The sequence below is a fragment of the Amia ocellicauda genome, chromosome 4 (genome assembly GCF_036373705.1).
Source record: "Amia ocellicauda isolate fAmiCal2 chromosome 4, fAmiCal2.hap1, whole genome shotgun sequence".
Classification (NCBI taxonomy): Eukaryota; Metazoa; Chordata; class Actinopteri; order Amiiformes; family Amiidae; genus Amia; species Amia ocellicauda.
In genome coordinates, this window is record NC_089853.1 from 5,143,994 (window position 1) to 5,166,016 (window position 22,023).

The 22,023-nt window shown below is 44.3% G+C and overlaps 3 protein-coding genes across 3 annotated transcripts in view; 2 read left to right on the forward strand and 1 right to left on the reverse strand.

The window, feature by feature from the left end:
* large2 (LARGE xylosyl- and glucuronyltransferase 2) overlaps positions 1-4,331 on the reverse strand; it is a 172,372-nt gene extending 168,041 nt beyond the window's left edge. The window contains exon 1 of the mRNA XM_066700593.1: positions 4,002-4,331. The gene's annotated coding sequence lies outside the window, so the exon portion shown is untranslated. The remainder of the gene's footprint in view (positions 1-4,001) is intronic.
* Positions 4,332-5,729: 1,398 nt separating this feature from the next.
* pex16 (peroxisomal biogenesis factor 16) lies at positions 5,730-13,235 on the forward strand. The gene is made up of 11 exons (XM_066700602.1): positions 5,730-5,968; positions 7,165-7,200; positions 7,634-7,710; positions 9,037-9,170; positions 10,125-10,225; positions 10,532-10,612; positions 10,731-10,880; positions 11,020-11,092; positions 12,366-12,485; positions 12,685-12,749; positions 12,998-13,235. Exons 1-11 carry the CDS (start codon positions 5,839-5,841, stop codon positions 13,054-13,056), a joined length of 1,026 nt encoding a protein of 341 aa, XP_066556699.1. The 5' UTR covers positions 5,730-5,838; the 3' UTR covers positions 13,057-13,235.
* Positions 13,236-14,368: 1,133 nt separating this feature from the next.
* On the forward strand, positions 14,369-21,728 carry LOC136747624 (para-nitrobenzyl esterase). The gene is made up of 9 exons (XM_066700599.1): positions 14,369-14,568; positions 15,408-16,108; positions 17,427-17,534; positions 17,749-17,945; positions 18,152-18,351; positions 18,731-18,789; positions 19,069-19,236; positions 19,781-20,002; positions 20,828-21,728. The coding sequence occupies exons 2-9, from the start codon at positions 15,415-15,417 to the stop codon at positions 20,968-20,970; spliced, it is 1,791 nt and encodes a 596-aa protein (XP_066556696.1). The 5' UTR covers positions 14,369-14,568; positions 15,408-15,414; the 3' UTR covers positions 20,971-21,728.
* Positions 21,729-22,023: the final 295 nt, after the last annotated feature.

The window sequence follows — 22,023 nt, forward strand, 5'->3', positions numbered from 1 at the left end:
AGCACATTTTCTCAGTGCCAGACACTCCTGTGCATGTGGAAACGATCAAGCACAGACTTGCTTCACTTAGCCAAGTGAACATTCAATCAGCTTATCTAAAACTTTCTTCCAAATGAAGCCTCCTTCAATATGTTTGTGACCCCAAAGCACATTATAAAAAGTACTGTACTACTCATTTAAAACTTCCATTCTTTGTTCGTCACGCATTACATTTATCATTCTGAATTTCAAAACCGCAAAGCCCTGGACAGCATCACTAAGAACGGCCTGAGACATGGTTTAATTTGCTTGTGAAGCGCACAGTGCATCAAGGGTATTATTTTAAGGCAAATGTTCATTCTTTTCAATTAAGCATTTATTAAATGATTTTAAATATATGTATATATTTAATAATCCATCTTAAATTACAGTAATTTTCTCAGAAAAGTGTGTAATTCACTAAGTGCTTCATATGCATCTTTTAGACATCTTTGTGTTATATTAGGACTGCTGTGTTACACAAGAGTAACACATTTGGTAACAATACATTCAGGCCTGTACATGTGATGGGGACCTGGCACAAGGAAACAGACGAAGCTGTTGCAGTCCCATGGAAAGCACATGATTGTTGTCTATAACAGGCACAGGCCAACATAAGACTCAGTCTAAAGACAGCCATGGCAAAGACACAGGATCCATGAATACTGAATGACACCAGTACTGGTCTGTCTGTGACCGTCCCATTCGCTGGAGGCTGACCATACCGGTTTCTGTGCATCACGGAAGCCCGCGGACAACAGAAAAAACACTGTTCACATCGAGGAACAGTGCATAAACTGAAACTGAAACTGGATAGCAGCTGGCAAGCCTGGCAGAACATGCAGGCTTCCTCCAGCAGCATGAAGCGTATTGAAACATGAACCAGAAGTGACCCAGCTTTCCACCACAGCGCCGACCATCCACGGCAGCAGGAAACACCGATCCCGACACAGCCGCCTGCCTTGGACAATACTGTCAACTGCTCCAGTAATGCAGAGTCTGGGTAAACTCACACCAATCAATAAAGACTATTTTGAGACTATTTTGTCCTCAGCCCCTGGTTCCACAGTCTTTTTCAGCATTGGAACGGCAAACTCAAAGCCGTGGTTTAACACTGCCGTTGTGAGAGCACCAGTCTCTTCACAGCTTTCACGGTGAGGGTAACCAGGGAACTGTCATCGTTTGTTTTCATTCTAATGCTTTGATAAAAACAGGGAAGGACAAGTCTTGGCTTCCACCCTGCTCACCCCCAACCCACCACATCTACTCATGAAATTAATTGCTTAACCCTGGGATTGGACTGGATTGAATGAGGTATTATGTCCATTATCAATTAACATCTGTACGGGGTGATTTAGTGGCGCCGCACAGAAAGCCGGCCGTGCTGCTCTACCTGAAAAATGTCACTTTAGAGATAGTGGAAATTGTGTTGCCCGGGGCAACCACAATCTCTGCTTTCACGTTTAAAAGGATGCATTCATTTCAGGGCGAACAGTGGGACTATTCTGAAATGACTGGCGGGGGGGTATGTGTAGAGACTATTTTAATGATGCTCTCTGGCACAAACAGGAGGCCACTAACTTGGGTTACTGGAGAAAACCTGACGACTTCAGTCTGAATTCAGAGATCTGTATCAGAGTGCATCTGTTCTGACCACCTGACACACTTCTGATGACAATCCAGTACAAATTCGCATGGGGTGGCTACAATATCCTTCTGCTTCAAATATAATATGAACATTCTTGTATTTAAAAATGTATATATTGCTCCTCTTTGACCAAAGCAGTTAAGCTTGGGCATAATTTGACTGAAATTCAGTATATCCTTGATCCTTTGTAAAACACAAATAGGATGGGAAATACGTAAGCCCTGATAATAGCATCCCTCATACAGTACAGAATCAGCTAAGCCTGGCAGTCTATACTAATAAACCAAAAGCTTTGTCACTTTAAATATTGTCTTTTTACATATTGGTTAGGCACGCCTTATACTTTGACTCCCTACAAGTATACATTTTAGGTTGACACAAGAGCTGTGAGTGTATCAGAAATCCAGCAAATTGAAAATGCACTTTCACTGGGGCAATATACTGCGCTGCTTGTCCCAAGCAAGTTACACATTACTGCTGAGGTCTCCCCAAGGGAAAGCAGCTGAAAAATATGTAGTTTCTAGGGTCAGCAAGAGGACAGCAGTGGTGGACAGCAAGTGGAAATTCTTCAGTACAATCGAGAGGATCTGATGCCATACAAATAGACCTTTCAGGCTTTAATGCAGGGGATTACAAATGTGTGCGTGTGTGTATAATATATATATATATATATATTACACACACATACATACACATATATACACACACATATGTGCGTGTGTGTATGAAATCACTAGTACTGATAATATTCAGGAGAATCTCTCTTCATTTTATGTGACTGCTGGGCTAATCTATCATCAGCCTTTAAATCACCATAATCTCTAATGCGTTTATCTCGCAAAGCCATAAAAGCTGTTTTGTAAATGGTGCAATTTCATTTTTAATACGTCGTGCAGGCATTGCATAGCTAGCTTAGTTAATGATCAGACTGAAGGAAGAAAACACGCAAAACATCTCAAATCTATTTCCAGTAAGAAAAGAATAAATAAAAGCATCCGACACAAACTCGGAAAATGATAGTTGTTGGTTTATTCAACAAATAAGTAAACACGCGTAATTTGGGAATTAGTTTAAACGCGATGGTTTGAGCTCACTGAGTCTAAAATCCGGTCACAACACATTCAAACAATGTAGAAAGAGTTTGAAAAGGTCTACACTGGCATCTATCACAATGCTAATCCCTGCGCCGCCCGCACTGGTCATGGGTTGCACTGTGTTCACTGACATGCAATTGGCAGGCATGTCTTTATTTCAAAGGGGTCAAGGGGCATTTCAATGATAATTAGTGTAATGATAGTTGATTGAAGTAACGGTAAAGCAATCAATTACATGAAACTGTGACCCGATTAAACGTTGATGCCAAAATAGTATTTATTATCAATAATGATATCAATAATATTAAGAAGAAGAAGAAGAAGAAGAAGGAAGTTCAATAAGTTTAGTTGGAGTGAAACCAATATGACACATACATGATGCGTGTCGACTTGCGAACAGCCGTCGGGCTACAGGGGCAATGCTGTTACTTGCACAATGTGCAGACCTGCACTAGACAATTGCCAATCGCATGCATGCAGACCCGGTTATGTATCGCCTGCTCAGACACGCGAGTATAACAATGCGTTTCAACATATAACGGGTGTAACGTGTTAATATCACTACATTAACAGCGTCACGGTCTGCACAGCCCGCTGGCTGAGGTCACTGTAGCGGACTGGCGGCTGGACACTCACATCACAGCGGCGCGATACACTCCTGCACTGTGTCCGTGGAGCGGCAGTATTTCAATACACCTGCAGCAGTCTTCACCTGCACTAAACAGCCCCCCTGGTATCTGACTGTACCCCTTTCTAAACCCCCCACAGTATCGATCAATGTTGTTACTGTTACTGTTATGTTACTGTGCATTGAGATCCGTGTGAGGAAAAATAGCCTACACAGAGGATATGCCATCAGACTTTATACAGTTATTAAAACTGCATTTTAAAGATGTGCATGCAAACACAGACTAAGTAAACAAATGCATGAATACGTGGGAAATGCTCTGAATTGTGACGCCTCCTAAAACTGCTGAAATAAACCCATGCAAACAACAAAAACTTTAACAATGCCGATTCAACCTAATTAATGAAACCGGGCACTTGCACTGCACGCCAGTCTGCCCGATGCGCAGCCCAACTTAGTGCGGTACGCGCCGGTCTGTTTGCGGCCACTTCTAACACCAGCTGCGCGTTTTATTTGCGCAGATCAGTGTGAGCCGCGCCGGCCGGCTCTAAGTGTCTCACTAAACCCGCAAGTTGGTGCTTTTTTCCCCACACTGTGATGCGAGCCCACGTACCTTTACATCCTGCGCAGGCAGCCCATCACTATTTCCCGGCGACAGTCACAATCCCAGGGAAGCCCAGTTTAAATCCCCAGTTTAAACACGCTGCTGCTTTCTGACACAGCCGCTTCCAGTCTCCCACGCCATCTGGTTCTGCAATCGATTCAACCGACCTGTTTTATTCTGCATCCATCGACTGAGCGGCTATCGGCGCCGCTGTGGAAACAGCAGCTGTTGCCGCTGCCACTCTGTGCGCCAATGGCCTCCAGGAGCGCAGAGCCGCGGCGCAGCCGGCCAAACGCGGGGCTACAATCTCATCTGCGGCCGCCGCATCGCCTAGTGTCTGTGGGATTCAACTGGCTTCACTCACAGAAACTGATACACAGACACACCAGCGCCAGTGATGTCACCGCCTCTACAGCAGCGCATCTCGCAACACTTACAGTCAAGCCCAGGTACTTCCATTATTCTGCCAGCCAGCTGTTACTGTTACGCACATTCACTCAGTTGTAGTGATGATGATGTGATATTTGAATGCATACGGTTATATGACAACCTTTAGGCTGTGCTTGTGGTTATTCGATGTGTGTGTTCGTGTCCCTGTCTGCCAAGATGACCGTTTTATCTCAAGAAGCAAATCTGCAACTTTTAACCTGATGGAAAACAAAGCCAAAGAAAACTCATCTGAAGGGGAGAAGCTCACTAACACTACATGCAAGTGTTAGAAAGACTGAAGTAGTAGTAGTAATGAATCTGGTAATGATATAAATGGCAGTCATACATTCCCATCAGAAAAAAATAATCTGCAATTAATCTGAAGAAATAAATGTACAAAATAAACATGATCAGCGATATTAAAAGTGAAAATTGCCATGTGCACAATGCTGAGAAAAACTCAAACCAGACCAATTATTATAGCACAGGGGTATGATCCTTGTGTAAAATACTCAGAGACACAATGTTATCAGTACACAACACAAGTGAATATCTCAGGGAGTGATTATATATGTAAAAGGTACTGTACCCATACTTTGTTTAGGCTAACATCCCTACACTGCTTAACCAGATCATAATCCTCATCAGAAAGCATTCTTGCTGATTATCCTAAAATACACAGAAAATAAAGCGAAATCATGAGCCTCAAAATCTATAGCTTAGCCCAGATGAAAGGAGATTTCCAAAGATCATGTGACAGTGGATGAAAAATCGCTTCTGAAAATGACATCCCGAAAATTAGTGGAGCGATGGGGATTATTGGTTTTATGTCTGATATCTGAAAATCCTCTTTGGCAAACATTAAGATGGGAAAGGTCAGCAAATGCACTGCCACAGTAACCCCCCAACACGCACACACACACACACAGAAACACCTTTATATCACACTGTTTATTCTGAAATTACACAACATACATGTTTAATGTGGTAAACCAGTGCGTAGGAACAGCTGAGAACAAACAGGATGTGAACAAAAATATTTGGGTGTATTAAATAATAAGATATTTTCAGTTAGTAGCCACCAAAGTACAGTAGTGTTGCGTTTTTAACACCTGTTACATACAGTATCATACACAGAGACCCCCTTATGTGTGTATTGCATTGCATGTACAGGCCATTGCCGCAGCGCTGTTATGAACGCGGGCCGCAGTGACGTGTTACTGTTTCAATGCCTGTCTCTTTAAATCGGGCTCACGCTTTTGTTCCCCCCCCCCCCCCCCCCCCCCGTTCTCGATTGCACCGGAAGTGGAATCGTTGACACCGGAAGGGAACACACATGCGGAAGTGCCTGTAAATCAGCTCGGTTGTGTTTGTGTTGTTTTTTTGATTTTGGTTTTCTTTATGCCCGGCTGTCACCATGTCGGTATTGTTGTGCCGGGAAAAGCTCCTGAGTCTCTACCAGCGATACCAGGACTACGTGACCAAAAACCCGGCGGCGACGGCCCAGCTTGAGAGCTCCGTGCGGACGCTGTCGTACCTCATCGCAGGTCGGGAGGAAAGTTGTGCATTTCCGTCTATAAGCGAAACTGTGATTTGGGAGGTTTATTTATGTTGCGATATCATAGCAATGGCTGCTTTGCAGATTGGTGCACTGTGTCGCAAAGTGTCGCTCACCAGTGTAAGTTTGATATTGGTTTGTTAATAAATATCGTTGTTAAGATTAGCTCTGATTTAATTTCCTAACACATTATCGGTGCAGAGCTTGGTAAGGAACTCTCAGCCCCTCAGTTCTGGATTAAGGGCATCCTTGCTCTTATGCAACATATTTCCAGGCAGGCAAACCAGACAATACCTGCCATTGATCATCATGGGGTTCAGTGGTTCGGGGTTAACTGATTCATATAATGTTAAATGCATGTTGTCATTTGTTAGGATCTCCACAACACTTATCGTGAGAGTGTTTCCTTCCTCAGGGCCGTTTTAAACACTCCACATGTAAACAAGCTCCTGTCATTTCTAAGGGTTTCGAAACCTCCTCTTCCTGAAGTGACGCATCGAAAGTGTAGAATTAGACTTTGTGACAACTAGACTGCATGCATTTACATTACAAAACATTCAGTACAATATGTATTATTAATAATAATAATATGTAGCATTTATTACTACTAATAATTGGTGCTCATGATAGCTGATCATGCAGTGGATATAGCTCCAGAGATTTTACATCATAACCCCTGTAGTGTGCACATAGAAGTCCAGTAAGAAATTTGTGTTACAGGTGTAATCTGGATCAAAAAATGTGACCAAACGATGCCATACGGATCTAAAAGGTGTCACAATTGTCACATGTGGCCTACACGTGTCACAGTGCACAGACAAAATGCATCCACATTATTATATAGTTAGTTTTGCTTGTTACACATCGTTATTTACATGTTGAATAAAACTACACTGTGCTGTACTATATTATGTACTGCACTGTAATACACTATATTGTATTTTACTATAATACACTGTAGACTATTATTATAATGTACAGCTTTGTGCTGTACCGTACCACACTACTATCTGATGAAACCTCAGCCAAGGGAGTTTATTATTATGATGATGATGATGATTAGTATTGTTAAATTCTTGCCACCTGGGTTGACATAGTCTACTATTCTGAAGATGTACATATTTCTTGAACTTATTTTTTAGTTTTTTTTTATTGTTTTAATTTTTTGTATATTATTTTTTAAAGGACGATTTGCTGATTCACACGAACTTTCAGAACTAGGTAAGTCTAACCCCTCGATAGATAAATCATGGTTTCTTTGAGAAACATACAAAAGCCACACTAGACTGGTTGGCAGCACATAGCCGAGCTGCTGACGGGATATTTACAAGTCCTGCTATCAGCCTACTTAACAAAATAAATGGTTTTAGTTTAAAATAAATTATAAATAGAAAATGCATTGTTTATATTAGGAATAATGTATCTGATTGCTAAAGTTGTTCAAACCCCTTTAATATTTGTGGACTCATTTTGTGCATTAACCTCTACATAGTTCAGGAGAATTTTGCATAGATTCACCCACATGCTGGTTAATAAGATGTTTCTGTGTGCCTGCTCGGGAAGATGTGTTTTCATGACATGCACTGCCAGCGAGGCACAGACGGAGCTCGTGTTGATTTCCAGAGAGAGTAAACGTCCTCTTTTGGTCCTTCAGTGTACAGCGCCTCTAACCTGCTGGTGCTGTTGAACGATGGCATACTGCGCAAAGGTCTCAGCAGGACTCTGCCTATGGTAAGTGTGCCGAAGTGTGTTTAAAGCAGATCTATATGAGAGCTTCACTATACATTACAGGGTAAAGCACACAAGTATATATTTTCTTACTAACATGGATACTTTCAGAGTCTTTGTAACCCCTGGAATTACATTGAATATCTATATGTTATTGTCTGTTATTTCATAGAGCCTACCTAGAACAGTGACCTAGAATGGTTCATGCATCACCCATGTACAGCACACGCACAGCACACACACCTTACTGGGAATCAGAACCTGTTCGTGCCCCAGGTTGCGTGAGCCAGGGGTACAATGCTTAAAGTTCAGCTGTCGCTCTCTCACGCCCACTGAGCTTGCGCTGCCAGAGGCTTGTTTCAGGAGTTCTCCTGACGTCAGACGGCGCATAAAACACTGAAGTTTGGAAGTGAAAAGATGCTTTGTGATTCACAGTCGCACCATTCTCTTCTATAAATACTGCCTGTCAAAAATCAGTCATTATGATTAATATCCAGCTCCTGTACAAGTATACTGTAAATTTAAAACCAGTCTAGAAAGAATCATAGTGATTACAGTAGCAGAGTTAAAGGTGGATTCCTAAAATCCTTGTGTATGAATATAGAATGTAAAATCAGGACATGGCTGATGGGGACACCTGTCAGGGTCTTCCACAAATCATATCTGATTCCTGATGCGTCCCGAGGAGACGCCACCACCCTCCTGCCGCTATTTTTAATATCTCTGCTTTGCTGAATCCAAAGAGTCAGGGTTTTTTACATCTCTTCTCACTTTATTTTCTTTACCGAATCACTGTTTTACTCGGTATGTCAAATTGATCACAGTTGCTGCATCTTTAGCTCTAGTGGTCAGTGGAAACTCGCTGTGCTCTTTCAGAGCAGAGCTGGCTGGATCTGTGGGTCACGGAAACCTATTTATCTTATAAACACAATTCTATGTTTTATAAAAACAAAACGCACACAAACAAACAACAGACAGCATTTTGTGATTTGAACAGAAATGCACAATAATATCTGCGGTCTTTAATGTGAGCTGGGATCTATAAATAAGAATATGTACATAACACGCCTCGATCGCAATTCTTCCAGGGCATTCGTGACATTTTCCCCCTGTCATGTTGCTGCTGCTGCTGATTCACAGCTGAGACAATCGAGATGAAATTTTGGGATCCGTTTAACCTCCGGGGGTTGAACCGGCGGAGATGCGTGGCGTGCCATCTTGTTCGTGACTTTAGAGATGCTTGGGGACCGTGCCCACACTGGTGGAAATAAAAAAAGTCTCTCTGTTTTCATGTTGTTTTGCCTGAACACCTGTGTCCTGTCTGTGCAGTCGCTCTCGCAGCAGAAGCTGCTCACCTGGCTGACGGTCCTGGAGTACGTGGAGGTCTTCACAGAGATGGGGGCCGCCAAGTTGTGGGGAGAAGGCGCTCGCTGGCTGGTTATCGTCCTCATCCAGATTGCCAAGTAAGGGCTTCTGTTAGACTTTCCCCTAACTCTCCGGATTCGTCTGTTCCGCCGCAGACTCCAGCAGGAGGTTGAGCTGTAAGATATATTGTCATGTAAACTTGAATCTCGTGCTGCGGACCACAGTGAGGCGCTCCTCGGAGTCCGTGACCCGAAACCCCTCGGTCTGACTGGGAATGAGATCTTGTAGTTTGAAGGCAAAGGCTGCGGTGTCTTTTGATGCCCAGGGGGGAAAAGCGTGATGTGTTTCCAGCCACTGCCAAGTGGGAGGGTGTAAATATAATTTCTTGGTGAAGCACGAACTGTGGAAGAGTCACCTCCCACCTGAGCCAGACAAGATCTCACATTGTCATTGCTCTCTCTAGAGGTAGAGCTCAGAATAGACGTAGGTGGCGAGAGGAAGGTCTAGCATTAGCTTTCTAAATCGCTGCTAGTCACATGCATTTTCCCTCAGAGTAGTGAAGGGTCTTTGTTCTCCGACTCATTGAAGCAGACTTGGAGGTTCAACAAAGCTGCCGACAAGAGGCCACCAGGAGTTAGAGGCCCCCTGTATGGCCTTTGACCTCCAAAAGCTCTACTTCAGCAGATCTCATTAGGGTTCCCAATCACTCCCTGGAGACCTGGCCTTTTCCAGGACTTCGGTCATTAAATGCACACAAATCTTTTAAGTCACTGTGTTATGCTTTTGTTTCTTTATTTGCTGAGCCTGCTGTTTCATCCCTCAGTCGCGCAGAAAACGCTGAATGTTTGTGTCAACATCAAATCATTAAGCAGTCAGAGGAGATAAGCTCTCGAGCCACATCCTGGGTTTATTGACTCTGACACGGGGAAAACTGAGACGCTTGAAATGGCAAGGCTTGACAGAGTGATATCTGACCGCGGCGTGTTTGGATGAGATCCATTCAGCCGGTTGTGACAAGGGCTCACTGGGGAATATCCCTTTCTCCCCCCCAGAGCCATCCTGAGAATCCTTCTGCTGTTATGGTACAAGTCAGGAATACAGACGTCTCCTCCCATCATCCCTCTGGACAGAGAGACGCAGCTCTGTGGCGGAGGTCAGGAACCGTTCTTTCTCCTCGTGCGTGGAAGGGAAGCGTTCCCGTCCGGAGCTGCGTTTCAGGCTCTGTGGACAACCACTCGAACACGAATGCTTAATTATTCGTGTCTGTCTAAATTTGGCTCTAGGATCTGTCAAAGCGACCACTGGAAAATTTTAGACGGAGTGGTAGCAGACTGTTCCCTTTTCACACCTTTTAAAAGGGCTGTGCTGCTGTGTGTTGATGTGTGTTGATGTTTGCTGTGTGTGTGTGTGTGTGTATCCAGGTATGCTGTTACACAGATACATTGTTTCTTTCCCCCAGAGAATGACACTGAACAGTCGCAGGTGGACCCCGCGTTTGTGGGCCAGCGGTCTGGACGGGTCATGAGGTCACTTGGTGCCAGTAAGCATTGATTCAACTTCTCTTCAGTATTTAAGTTGCTGTGAATCCAGACGGCACCGCCTACGCCTGTGCCCAAGTTGTCCGGATAGGTCGGTTAAATGCCGTCGTTGTGTCTCAGCCCAGTCTCTGCGGTCCCGGCTCTGGGGAGCTCCCTGCTCCGAGGACAGACACCGGAGCTCACAGGACGAGTTCCACCCCAGCCCGACGCCCCTGGCCCCCAGGGAGACGGTGGCCGAGTCCCTGCACATCGCTCAGCCCCTGGTGCACTGTATCCTACGCGCCGCCCTTCGGCACTCTGGTGTTGAGCGAGACGCGGCGTCGGTCTTCAGTTGCGTCTCCTTCCTTTTCCGTCAGTGTCTGTCTGTCTAGGACGAATGTGTTTTTTCCTTAACCCCTCCCTCCCTCAGTGCTGTGCCTCGGCCTGTGTGGAACGAGGTCCTGGAAGCCGTGGCTCGTTTCGGGAATCCTGGACATAACGAGGTAAAGAAGCACCGAACCGAACTGCTGAAATCGATCTCTCTGAAATTCAATCTCCTCGCTGTGTGGTGCTAGAGGAGTATTACGGGATATTTTGTATAAGCCCTACAACATGAAAATAAATGCAGTGTTTTATTCACGAGTTTCCAGTGTCCCATGATGTGCGAATTATGGGCGTTATTTCCGGTTCGAAGTAAACAAACTGTTTCATCGTTCATTCATTTTAAACATTTTAAACTCCCTGTGTCTTAATAATAGCGTTTATCATACGTTTCTCTATTGCAAATAAGCAATGTAAATCCAGTGGGATACATAGACTAGGTTTAATATTTTCAAAATAAATATTCTGTATCAATTAGCTAGAACAGGGAATGCAATTAACACCGGCTAAATACAGGGTCAGTGTTGGCTGTGGCAGGTAAACATTTCAGGTCACCATGGCAGATAATTTATAATAATATTAATAGAAGAATAACTAAGAATAATCAGGGATTAAGGTTACACAATAGGTACCATGTTTCAAATGTCAGGTAGCCAACAGTTTACAGTTCTAAAGCGTTTACCAGATTTCATGAGTGGCAGATTTAAAAAAAAAAAGTGGCTGGTAAAAATTTGAGATTCAATTCAGACCCTGACTAGAAGCTATCGTCAGATTCTAGTAACAAAAACTGAAGACAAACACGCCATATCAAAACTAGTCGACAGACCTGTTCTTGTGACACGTCTGTCAACCCTCTGCTGAGGTGGCGTCTCATAACCCAGAAAGCGCTGGTACGGGTTATCCTGCGCTGGCGTCTAATCAACAAAGTGAAACGAGCAAACAAACCACTTTTTGGGGGTCATTTTTAAGTTTACGTTTTTGAGCCAATTCCTTTTAGCTTCAGCGTCATTTGGGAGGCGATGGAAACTCCCGTTTCTGACAGAAATATTCTGATTTCATTTTCGGTTTATGGTTGAAGCTCTCGAACAGCACATGTTGTCCCCGAGCTCCGTAACAATTCAACATCTAGCGAGTGAATATCTTATTATTGCTTATCCCAGTTACGTAAAACCCCAAATACCACCAGTCAGCTCAGTACTTCATTTCTACAGGAACCTCCACAGGAAACTGGTGGATATCACATCTTAAACCACTTGATTGTGTTCTGTGAATAAGATGCCTGGCTGGTGTAGTGTTGTATTTTGTGCTGAGCCGGATAAAGGGTCAGACACTCGGGGATGTGTGAGTGGTGAGGCCTCTCACCTGCTCCTGTGTGTTTCTCTTCCCTTCCCCCAGTTTCAGTCTGATGAGTGACACGAGGTCCATGAACCGGCGGGAGCGGGCGGAGATGAGGCGCCGGGCTTTCCTGCTCCTCTACTACCTGTTGAGGTCGCCCTTCTACGACCGATACTCAGAGTAAGAGCTGTGCGCTCGGGGGTCGAGGACTAAACGGGGGGAGCCAGTGCTGCTTCTTCTCTTTGCTTGTTGCTGGTCGTCAAACAGTAACAAGATAGATTTTAGAGCTTGAAGGAATAGTTTTGAACGGACTTCTCGGTGGGACTCAGGTGAGATGCGTTCGCAGTGCTGACCAAGTGATCTCTGCTGTTGCTTTCAGAACAAAGATCCTGTTTCTGCTGCGGTTACTGGCAGACCACGTCCCCGGTGTCGGGTTAGTCGCACGTAAGTAGAGTGTTCATAGAGTATTTTGGGGAGAAGAGTAAACGGGCTGAGGCTCAGTGCGATCCTAGGTAACACACGGACGTGACTGTTGTCCGCTCCGGTTTGGTGTCTGGATGCAGCTGCACTGAGCCTGATGTTGATTGTTCCAGCTGTCAGTCTGTCTTTCATTCAGACAATAACCTGCTTTGGAACCGTGATTGTTACCATTGCATCAGCCCTCGTCTTTCTCTGCTCGTTGTCTCCTGCAGGCCCCCTGATGGATTATTTACCCGTGTGGCAGAAAGTGTATTTTTACAACTGGGGATGAAGTCATCTCTTCCAGGGGCTCCGTCGACGGAGGGTCCGACACCCGGCCGCACCCAAGACGGAGACACGAGGCGTCGAACTGGCGGGAACTCGGTCAAAACCAGTGCCACTTACTTTTTTAAACGAAGGATCCTTCTGAGCGACGGGCTGCTGTTAATGAAGGGTTTAGTTTGTTCTGTACACTTGTATATCTGTGTTTTTCTTTGGTCTACTTCGATACCATCTCCCCCACACCAGAGCCTTCGAGTTCCCTGCGCTGATCAAATATCTCACGCAGTCCCTGTCAGTCACTGTCTGTTTTTCTCTGAAATCTATATGCAATAACTCTTATTATTTTGAATTCCCTGTGAAGGTAATCGGGTCTCTGGGCTTCAAAGCCTTTTTATTACTCTGGTCTTTGGTGGTGGACAATCTATTCTATATGATCAATTTTCTTCTCTTTTTTTTCTTAAATGAAATCGCAGATGTATAAAAAACGCCTGCTTGCCTGCTCACCTAAATTTAAACTCGGCAGTGTACTGTGCATCCTCACAGGCAGCCAGGCTGATGTCTGTCTGTCTGTCTGGGGTCTTGATTTGTAATTTGCTTTTGGGTGGGGAGACGCTCTCCAGCGAATGGCAAGGTGCACGTCTCGAAGCTGCAGTCAGAGGACACACAACTGCAGGCTGAACCCAAAGCTCGGATAAGAGAGTGGATTATTAAGGACTGTACACTGTGGAAAAGACACCTGTTCGCATGCATGATGCCAGACACACACCTGGTAATTCATCTGAAGAAAAGCCCCCAGGAGACCTTCAATCAAAGCGCATCCTTCTTCCCTGGGTTTGGGGTCACATGATGAAATGGATATTTCTGTCTGCAGCCGCCGTTATTATTGCAAATTTAAATGTAGCAACGTTTTTGAAGACTGTCTGTGCTAATAAGCATTTTATTTCCAACCAAGAGCATGCATTTAAATTCTAATGAGACATTTCCACAGGGTTAGAAGGCTAATAAGAACCAGCCCGGAATTTATGGATCTCCGTTATTTTCACTATGTGAAAAGTGTATAATTGCTTTTTTTCGTTAATGCTGATTGCAAGAAAATGTAATGAAATCTATTTGTTGTGGTTTAAAAGTATCCAGACGCTTGTATCGGAATGTTTTAGGGAAAACGGGATAGGATGTGCAGATGCTGTAATAAAGAGCGTGCTATCTGAACAGCGGCGGCAGCTGTGTCTGTGTGGCCTCTCCACTGCGCATGCACCGGTAGTAACGCTGCATTTGTCACAGAAACAAACTTCTCATAAAGCACATCCACAAGGCATGCCAAATGAATTAAATTAAGATCATTCAATTCAATCCTGCCATAAATGGGTGTGGGGCGTCCTAAAGCTTGAGAAAATCAATTAATCACTTTCACCGGCAGTAGGTGGCATTGAGACATTGGGAAGTCGGGCAGCCATATTGTATTCAGTAAATAACAGTTGATATTGTGTTGTTAGGTGTTCAAAGGAGCTCTGCAAACATAATGGTGAGTTTAAAACTGAAATGTCAGATGTCCTTACTGGAGTATTGCAGCGCAGAGGTGGATGAGGTTATGTAACTACTAGGCTACATGTGTGCAGTCTTTATAACGCAGCACCATCGCCAAGTTATATTAAAATCAGCATTAATTCTAGCGCTTTAATTAAAGAGAACCGCAACATTATTCAATTAAATAACTTGTATCGTTTTGAAGGTTGTTTTTTTTTCCTCGTCTTGCCCTGAACTCAAAGTGAAAGTGAAAGTTTGCTCAGTGGCTCGCCGTGGCGCAGGAGTGCAGTGAAATGTGTCGGAGAGAAACCACGAAGAAACATTGTAGCCGCAGTGCCTATAAACACGCATATATATATATATATATATATATATATATATATATATATATATATATATATCCAGTATCCAGAGTATCCAGTATCCATATATATATATATAATACATACACACGCATTATAAACGTGTCTGTCTGCCGCGAAACAGGACGCGCCACAGCCAGCCTGCTGACTCACACTTAAGAAAGATACCGAGTTTTAAACACTGCTGCCCCACTGATCGTGTTTTAGCTGATAATAATAATAAAACCATCGTTTATCAGTCGAGGCTGGCATTATTATGCAAATATTAAAACCGCTTATAACACCGACCTGGCTAACAGAACCAATCAAAACAAGCTTTGACTTCAATTGCATTGATCTCATCTTGGACAGGTGTTAACTAATCCAATTGAATGCCAATGACAGATTTACTCATTCATTGAAGGATAATTCATTCATTGCAACTCCTGTTCAATTGATCCTCTATTCTCGGCCCTTTTGGCGCCACTGCCTGCAGATCCAAGATGAGTGATGATCACTTTGACGCCAGAGAAGACATCGAGTACCACTATCTGGTCCCAGAGGATGGCGAGGAAGAGGAGAGGTACATCCGGCGCAACTACGTGACCCCCGCCGTGGTCCTGTCCCGCCAGTGCATCTTCCTGATCGGCTGCGCGGTGGTGGCGCTGCTGGGGGTGGCGGGCTACCTGTGCTACCTGGCGCAGACCCCCCGCCAGGCCTCTGTGGAGGTGAGCATCGACTGCGGCGTGGTGCGGGGCCACCACGCCCGATCTGCCTTCTCGTTCAGGGGCATCCCCTACGCCGTGCCCCCGGTCAGTGCCCTGAGATGGAAGCCCCCGGTGGATCTCCAGCAGAGTGGCTCCTGTTGGAAGGGCACCTATGACGCCACCCAGTTCCGGGAGGAGTGCGCCCAGGTGCAGCCCCTGGACGGGACTGGGGTGGTGATGGGGGGCGAGGACTGCCTGTACCTCAACGTGTGGACCCCGACCCTCCGCTCGGACGCCAAGCTGCCCGTGATGGTGTGGATCCACGGGGGGTACCTGCACATGTGGAGCGGCTCCCAGGAAGGCTACCGACCCTCGGGAGAGCTGGCGGTGGAGGAGCAAGTGGTGCTGGTCAGCCTCAACTACCGCCTCAATGCCTTCGGCTTTCTGGCCCTGGAGCTCCTCAGAGAAGGGTCTCCCACCAATACTTCAGGTATTGTGTGCTGATGTGGAGGCACTTCAGGTTCTTGTGTGAAGCGTTTGTTCTTCTTATTTAATTATTTTTTGAAAGAAAAAACAAACTGATTGTCCACAATGGTGAGTGCTAACCATAAGATTCCAGCTTACAATATTATGTTGCTACAAATGATAGGCCTATATGTAACGACGTCACACCATTGCTTTTTTCACAGACAAAGCACAGCCTTACCACAACGTTGATCAACATTTCTACAGCGGTTTTAAGTGTGGTTTGATTTGAGTCAAGTAACAATTCTAAGGGTGTCACAACGTTGTGTTGCCCCCCCATCGACCCACAACCTTATTACAACGTTGTGTGTTAGCTGGGAGAGACCCTGAGGAGAGTCTGCAGTGTCCCATTTCAAATACATTGATCTAGGTTAGAAACTCACTAATGCAGTCAATTGTAAGACTTTCTAACTCTCAGAATAATATAAAAAACAGTTTAAGACGCATCTTAAATGAATATATATTTAAAATGTGCAGGTTGGCAACAGAGTGGGCATACAATGACCCAACAGTATTTTATCACCCCCATCGATTGATAAGATTAGCTATATTAACTCATAACAGTAGAACAAACCTCCCTGGGTGAGAGAAGCTTCATCTGGGGACAGTGGGTTGGCACAGGTGGGTGTTGCCCAGAGATTGGATCACAACCATCTCTAATCCCCTATAACTCGGCCACAGCTGACTCAATAACAGACTATAAAGGGAGCTTTATTGCCCCAGCAGGCGGCAGGTAAACGCCGCGTGGGATACGATGGTATTAATAACTTGTTGGTTAAGGGAAACATAAAACAAAAAGCTCTTTTGGCATTTTTTCTTTTCTTTTAAAGAGATCACATTTGCCTCGCAGCCTGAAGATTGAGAGGCACTTTCTATCTTATGTTCCCGGTCGCTGAGATGCAATGGATTTTTGGCCTTTATTAGCCACTGTCCAGCAGAGACATTATCCACAGGCCTGCCAGAAAGGAATAAAGAAAGCTCAGCCCCAGCAAATACATCAACTAATAGTGTGTTATTGACTGAAGATGCTTCGGGAAATGTATTGCTTGAACCTTTCTAAGGGTCTTGCGCTGAGAAGGATATTGATGCAGTCTTACGTTTTAAAAGTCTTACTTTGCGGTGCACTTCAGACCGTCGGTAAGTCGTTTAATTGCATTTACAGTTGTGACAATACGGTGAGTGAAGCAAGAGGCATTCCCTACCATGCGATCGAGAGGGCGATTTTTAAATGTGTGTCTCGCTGACAATCCGTCCTTGTGTGCCATTTCGTTTTGCTTTTGCAGGCAACTATGGTTTCATGGACCAGATTGCAGCTCTGAAGTGGGTGCAGAGGAATATTGAATTTTTTGGCGGAGATCCGGGGAAAGTGACGATATTTGGACAAAGCTCGGGTATGTCCAGGTTCCTGTTAAGGGGGGAAAAAGTATTTTACTTTTACTGGACTGAAATGTTGGCCAGGTGGATTTCTGTTTGTTGAAAAGAAAATGTAAGAGTTTGTTTTCAGGGCTGAGTAAGTGTACAGTGTTTGATTAAGGGAGAGAGGGAGGGGAAAAGCAGGTCACAGTTGTACTGCAGTTAACATCCCGATCCCCTCGCTGTCTGCAGGTGGGACTTCGGTCTGGACACTTATGATGTCACCACTGGCTAAGGGCCTCTTCCACAGAGCCATCGACATGAGCGGCTCGTACATTTACAACAAATCACTGGAGGAGGCCGAGAGAGACAACCTGGTCTTCCTGAAACACTCTGGGTGTGAGAACCTCAACTGTCTGCGCTCGCTCTCCAAGGAGCACATCCTGAAGGTACGCAGTGAGGCTGAGCAGGCCACGGCTTCAGACGGGACTGTCCCGGTCTGTTTAGATTCAGATTTTAGAGAAATGTGGCAGAAGGGCTTCACCAGTGAGAGTCACGGCCTTGTATTTCCAGTTTTTCTGATGAGAATTACTGTAAAACCTTTCATGGGGGGAAAAAGAGAATCATAAAAGCTGTATTTCTGTGAAATATGCAGGCAATACCATGGAAGGAATATCCCTACTGGGCAGCTGAGGACCTCTGTGAGTTGCCGGAGAAGGGTCACTTCGATGGGCCGGTGGCGGTAATCGACGGCCACGTCCTTCCTGCGGCGCCGTTCGAGCTCTGGGAGAACACATCCTTATATAATGACGTCCCCTTTGTTGTCGGCACTACACACCAAGAAGCTGATTTTGGGTAACGCTTCCATGAGAATTCTCCCATCTCCTCCTCTGAAATAACTGCCTGCGCTGGCCGGCTTGCATCAACTCATTTATGCCCGCTGTCTGCCTCGGGAAGTGTGTGGGAGGAAATCGCTGTAGTTGGGGGTCAGGGGGCCTGGTGTGCAGCGGACCGGCCTGTTTAACAGCCTGACCTCATCCTTCTGAGTCATGCTAGCTTGGCATGGGATCATCTTTGAAATAAATTTGGTAGAATGCTAGTAGCTACTGTACAATACCAGATCAGATCAAAAGCTAAAAAGGCCATGTATATTGACAAGCACTGTGTGATTTCAATTCTTATCTTTGGGATCCAGAGTAACAATAAAGTAACTCTTCCTTAAATTCCAATGCAGCCCTGCTTACTCCAACATCTCTTCTTGGAGCTGGGATGACTATCGGTGGTTTGTGAAAGGTAAACGTCAAATACAGGATGTCCTCGTGGGAACAACCGTGTTTTAATCTAGTCTTCCATGACACTTTCCAAAGACCGAAGTGTGACCAAATAAAACTTTAAGAAAAGCTGGAACGCTGTTGAGCACATATATTATGAACTGAAACTTGGTTCATCATTATTACTGATTAGCCAGTAGACTTTGATCAAATGTCCTTACTTGGTCGAAGTATATCTGTGTGACCTGTGATGTTTGTGTTCAGTGACAATGCAGCTGAAGCTTAAACTTTTTCGTGGCAGAGAAACTGAAGGCATTTGGGGAGGATGTTGCCACACAAGCCCTGAAACTGTACCCCAGTACAGAGAAGTGTCCCACCCCGGACCGCTGCCCAGAACGGCTCTACACCACCATGGTATCTGACCTGAGGGTCACCTGTCCCAATAACGATCTTGCCAGGAGAGCTGCCAGTAAGAGGGATATATTTTATTACCCATCATCCTTTGAAACCTCTACCTCACTAATACCAATTGATTCATTGTATAAGAAACCCTCTGTCATAAGTTTTTGTATTTTTTTTCTTATTTACTTTTAAACACCCAGATTATAAATGTATATTAAGTGTATCAAATGAAAACCCCATATTTAGATCGTTATCGTTAGATGGATTGTGCTGCAGTGTTACAGGACAAGATGTCCTCTCACAGAGGGAGTCTTATGTTTTGTTATGGAGTTTATGGCTTTATTTCTTCCTCTCTTCTGATAAATTCCCTGCCCTCTTTCGGCGGACACAGAAAGAAGGCTGTTATAAATTAATCGGGCTGCAAAGCTTACATGCCATCGAGGTTGTACTTCTCCTGGGCTGAGGAAAAACCCAGCTAAATGATTTATTGTCAGCTGAGGAACTCTAAGACAAATGACTCCCCCGGCCAGATTGATTACAGTGTGATGGCTGCTTACAGAGAGGCTTGACGGAGCCGGTGGATTGAGACAGACCTCTGTTCCTCTCCCCAGGTGCTCTGAAGAGCCCGGTGTACCGCTACGTGGTGACGTACACGCCTTCTAGGGAAGTCAAGACCTCCAGCTTGCTGCCTTTTCCAAGTCGCTTCGCGTTTCACGCCCTGGATGCTTTCGGCTTCTTCGGCACCCTGCAGTCCATCCTGGGGCAGAGCAGTCGAGAAGACCTCGACTTCCAGAGGGTGGTGAAGACCAATTTTATTGAATTTGCCAAAAAAGGTAAGTGACAAAATTCCACCAGCAACAGTCTCCATAAGCGCTTGACACTCATAAGAACATAAGACAGTGTCCAATCGAGAGGAGCCCATTCGCCCCATCGTGCTCGTCTGGTGTCCATTAATAACTAAGTGATCAAGGATCCTATCCAGTCTGTTTTTGAATGTTCCCAAATTGTCTCTTCAGCCACATCGCTGGGGAGTTTGTTCAGATTGTGACGGCTCTCTGTGTGAAGAAGTGTCTCCTGTTTTCTGTCTTGAATGCCTTGAAGCCCAATTTCCATTTGTGTCCCCGGGTGCGTGTGTCCCTGCTGATCAGGAAAAGCTCCTCTGGTTTGATGTGGTCCATGCCTTTCATGATTTTGAAGACTTGGATCAAGTCCCCCCATAGTCTCCTCTGTTCCAGGGTGAAAAGGTTCAGGTCCTCAGTCTCTCAGTAGGACATTCCCTTCAGACCTGGAATAAGTCTGGTTGCTCTCCTCTGAACTGCCTCTAGAGCAGCGATATCTTTCTTGAAGTGTGGAGCCCAGAACTGTCCACAGTATCCAGATGAGCTCTAACTAGTGCATTGTACAGTCTGAACATCACTGCCCTTGTTCTCAATTTCACACTTTTGTTTGCCTTTTTTTATTGCTTCCCCACATTGTTTGGATGGAGAAAGTGAGAAGTCCACATAGAGTCCTAGGTCGAAGGATACAAAGGTCTTGTAAATATCTTACATTTGTGTGCTGAAATAGATCACAGATGCCAAATGTTTTCCAAGACTGATACATTAGAAAATTCGCCATCGTTTTGTGTCCGTCTTGTGATTTGTGGTTGTGCTTTACAGGGGAGATGCCCAGCGATTGGCCGAGGTACCCAACACAGACTGCCCTGCTTTCAAACAACCTCTCCCTCTCAAAGGCCTTTTCTTCTGAACGCTGCCAGTTCTGGAAGGACCGTGGATTTTATTCCTACGCGTGGATTAACTGACCCAGTTGGATTTACCACTTCATTGAGGATTTATTCCTAAACGCTCTGAAAGCGTGCACACATGCCTAGATTCACCTTTTCATATTAAACACGAGAGCCATGCTTGTTTGTTTTTCAATGTTTATGATCTATACATTCAATGCATTTTTAAAGCATGCACTATGAGGATGTAAAGGGAAGTTTTATTTCTACTTCTAATCTTATAAGAATATTTTCAAACACTACTGGAGGTCTTCAATTATCATGTCCTCATCTTTTCAACTCTTAAGTTCCTCTCAGGAAAGAAAATCTGTATCTTGTTAAAATGGGGGGGATGATTAATACCTGAGCTTCATTAAAAAATAAAGCGTAAGGTATCAGTGACAAATAATTTACTTCCATTACTTTATATCATTATTGTATTCAGAAAACTTTGATAATCATTAAAAAAAAACTGAAAAAGGGAAAGCTAAGTCTTAAGTTTCAAGAAGACGAAGTGTTTCTGCTGTTATTATTCACCTACCTCTTCTGTTCACATTTAGTAAAACATTTTCAACATGCTTGCGATTTGCAGGGATTCTTTTGCACATGATCTATTGGCATTCGCCATATTTTCTACACTAACTGCACAGATTAATATTGTGTTTGTTTAATGGTCTAAACATTCATGTGTTTTGAAAAGTGTTATTTTCTTAAACTTGCTTAAAGTAACCACTTTAAACCATTAATTGTACATGATAATTTCAATTAAAGGAAATAAATATCACCTTGATCCAATGAACTGTACAACTCCTGCATCTTTATATTGAATTAATCAATGTGTTCATGATTAAGCCAACAATGCACCACGATCAGACAAGCTTTAAAACAATATACATCTGAATTACTGAGAAAAGAAGTCAATTAGTCTGTAGAGAAACCTGAAGCCCTTGCTGTTGTGAATTTGTGCTTCACTGGTTTCTCTATTAAGGCGCCATCCACTCTACTGCTTTTCAGAGTCTTAATAAAACCAGAAGTATGAAATACAATATAAATATTAAAGTGCTCATTAAATCTCTACCAAAAAAAAAAATC

What these genes read in the sequence shown, in the direction of transcription:
- pex16 (XM_066700602.1), top strand. Translation starts at nt 5,839, where the DNA reads ATGTCGGTATTGTTGTGCCGGGAAAAGCTCCTGAGTCTCTACCAGCGA. An exon ending in GTCCTCATCCAGATTGCCAA is followed by an intron (nt 9,171 to 10,124) that starts GTAAGGGCTTCT and finishes TCTCCCCCCCAG; the next exon opens with AGCCATCCTGAGAATCCTTC. An exon ending in GGAATCCTGGACATAACGAG is followed by an intron (nt 11,093 to 12,365) that starts GTAAAGAAGCAC and finishes CCCTTCCCCCAG; the next exon opens with TTTCAGTCTGATGAGTGACA.
- LOC136747624 (XM_066700599.1), top strand. Translation starts at nt 15,415, where the DNA reads ATGAGTGATGATCACTTTGACGCCAGAGAAGACATCGAGTACCACTAT. An exon ending in GTCTCCCACCAATACTTCAG is followed by an intron (nt 16,109 to 17,426) that starts GTATTGTGTGCT and finishes TTGCTTTTGCAG; the next exon opens with GCAACTATGGTTTCATGGAC. An exon ending in CTATCGGTGGTTTGTGAAAG is followed by an intron (nt 18,790 to 19,068) that starts GTAAACGTCAAA and finishes TTTTCGTGGCAG; the next exon opens with AGAAACTGAAGGCATTTGGG.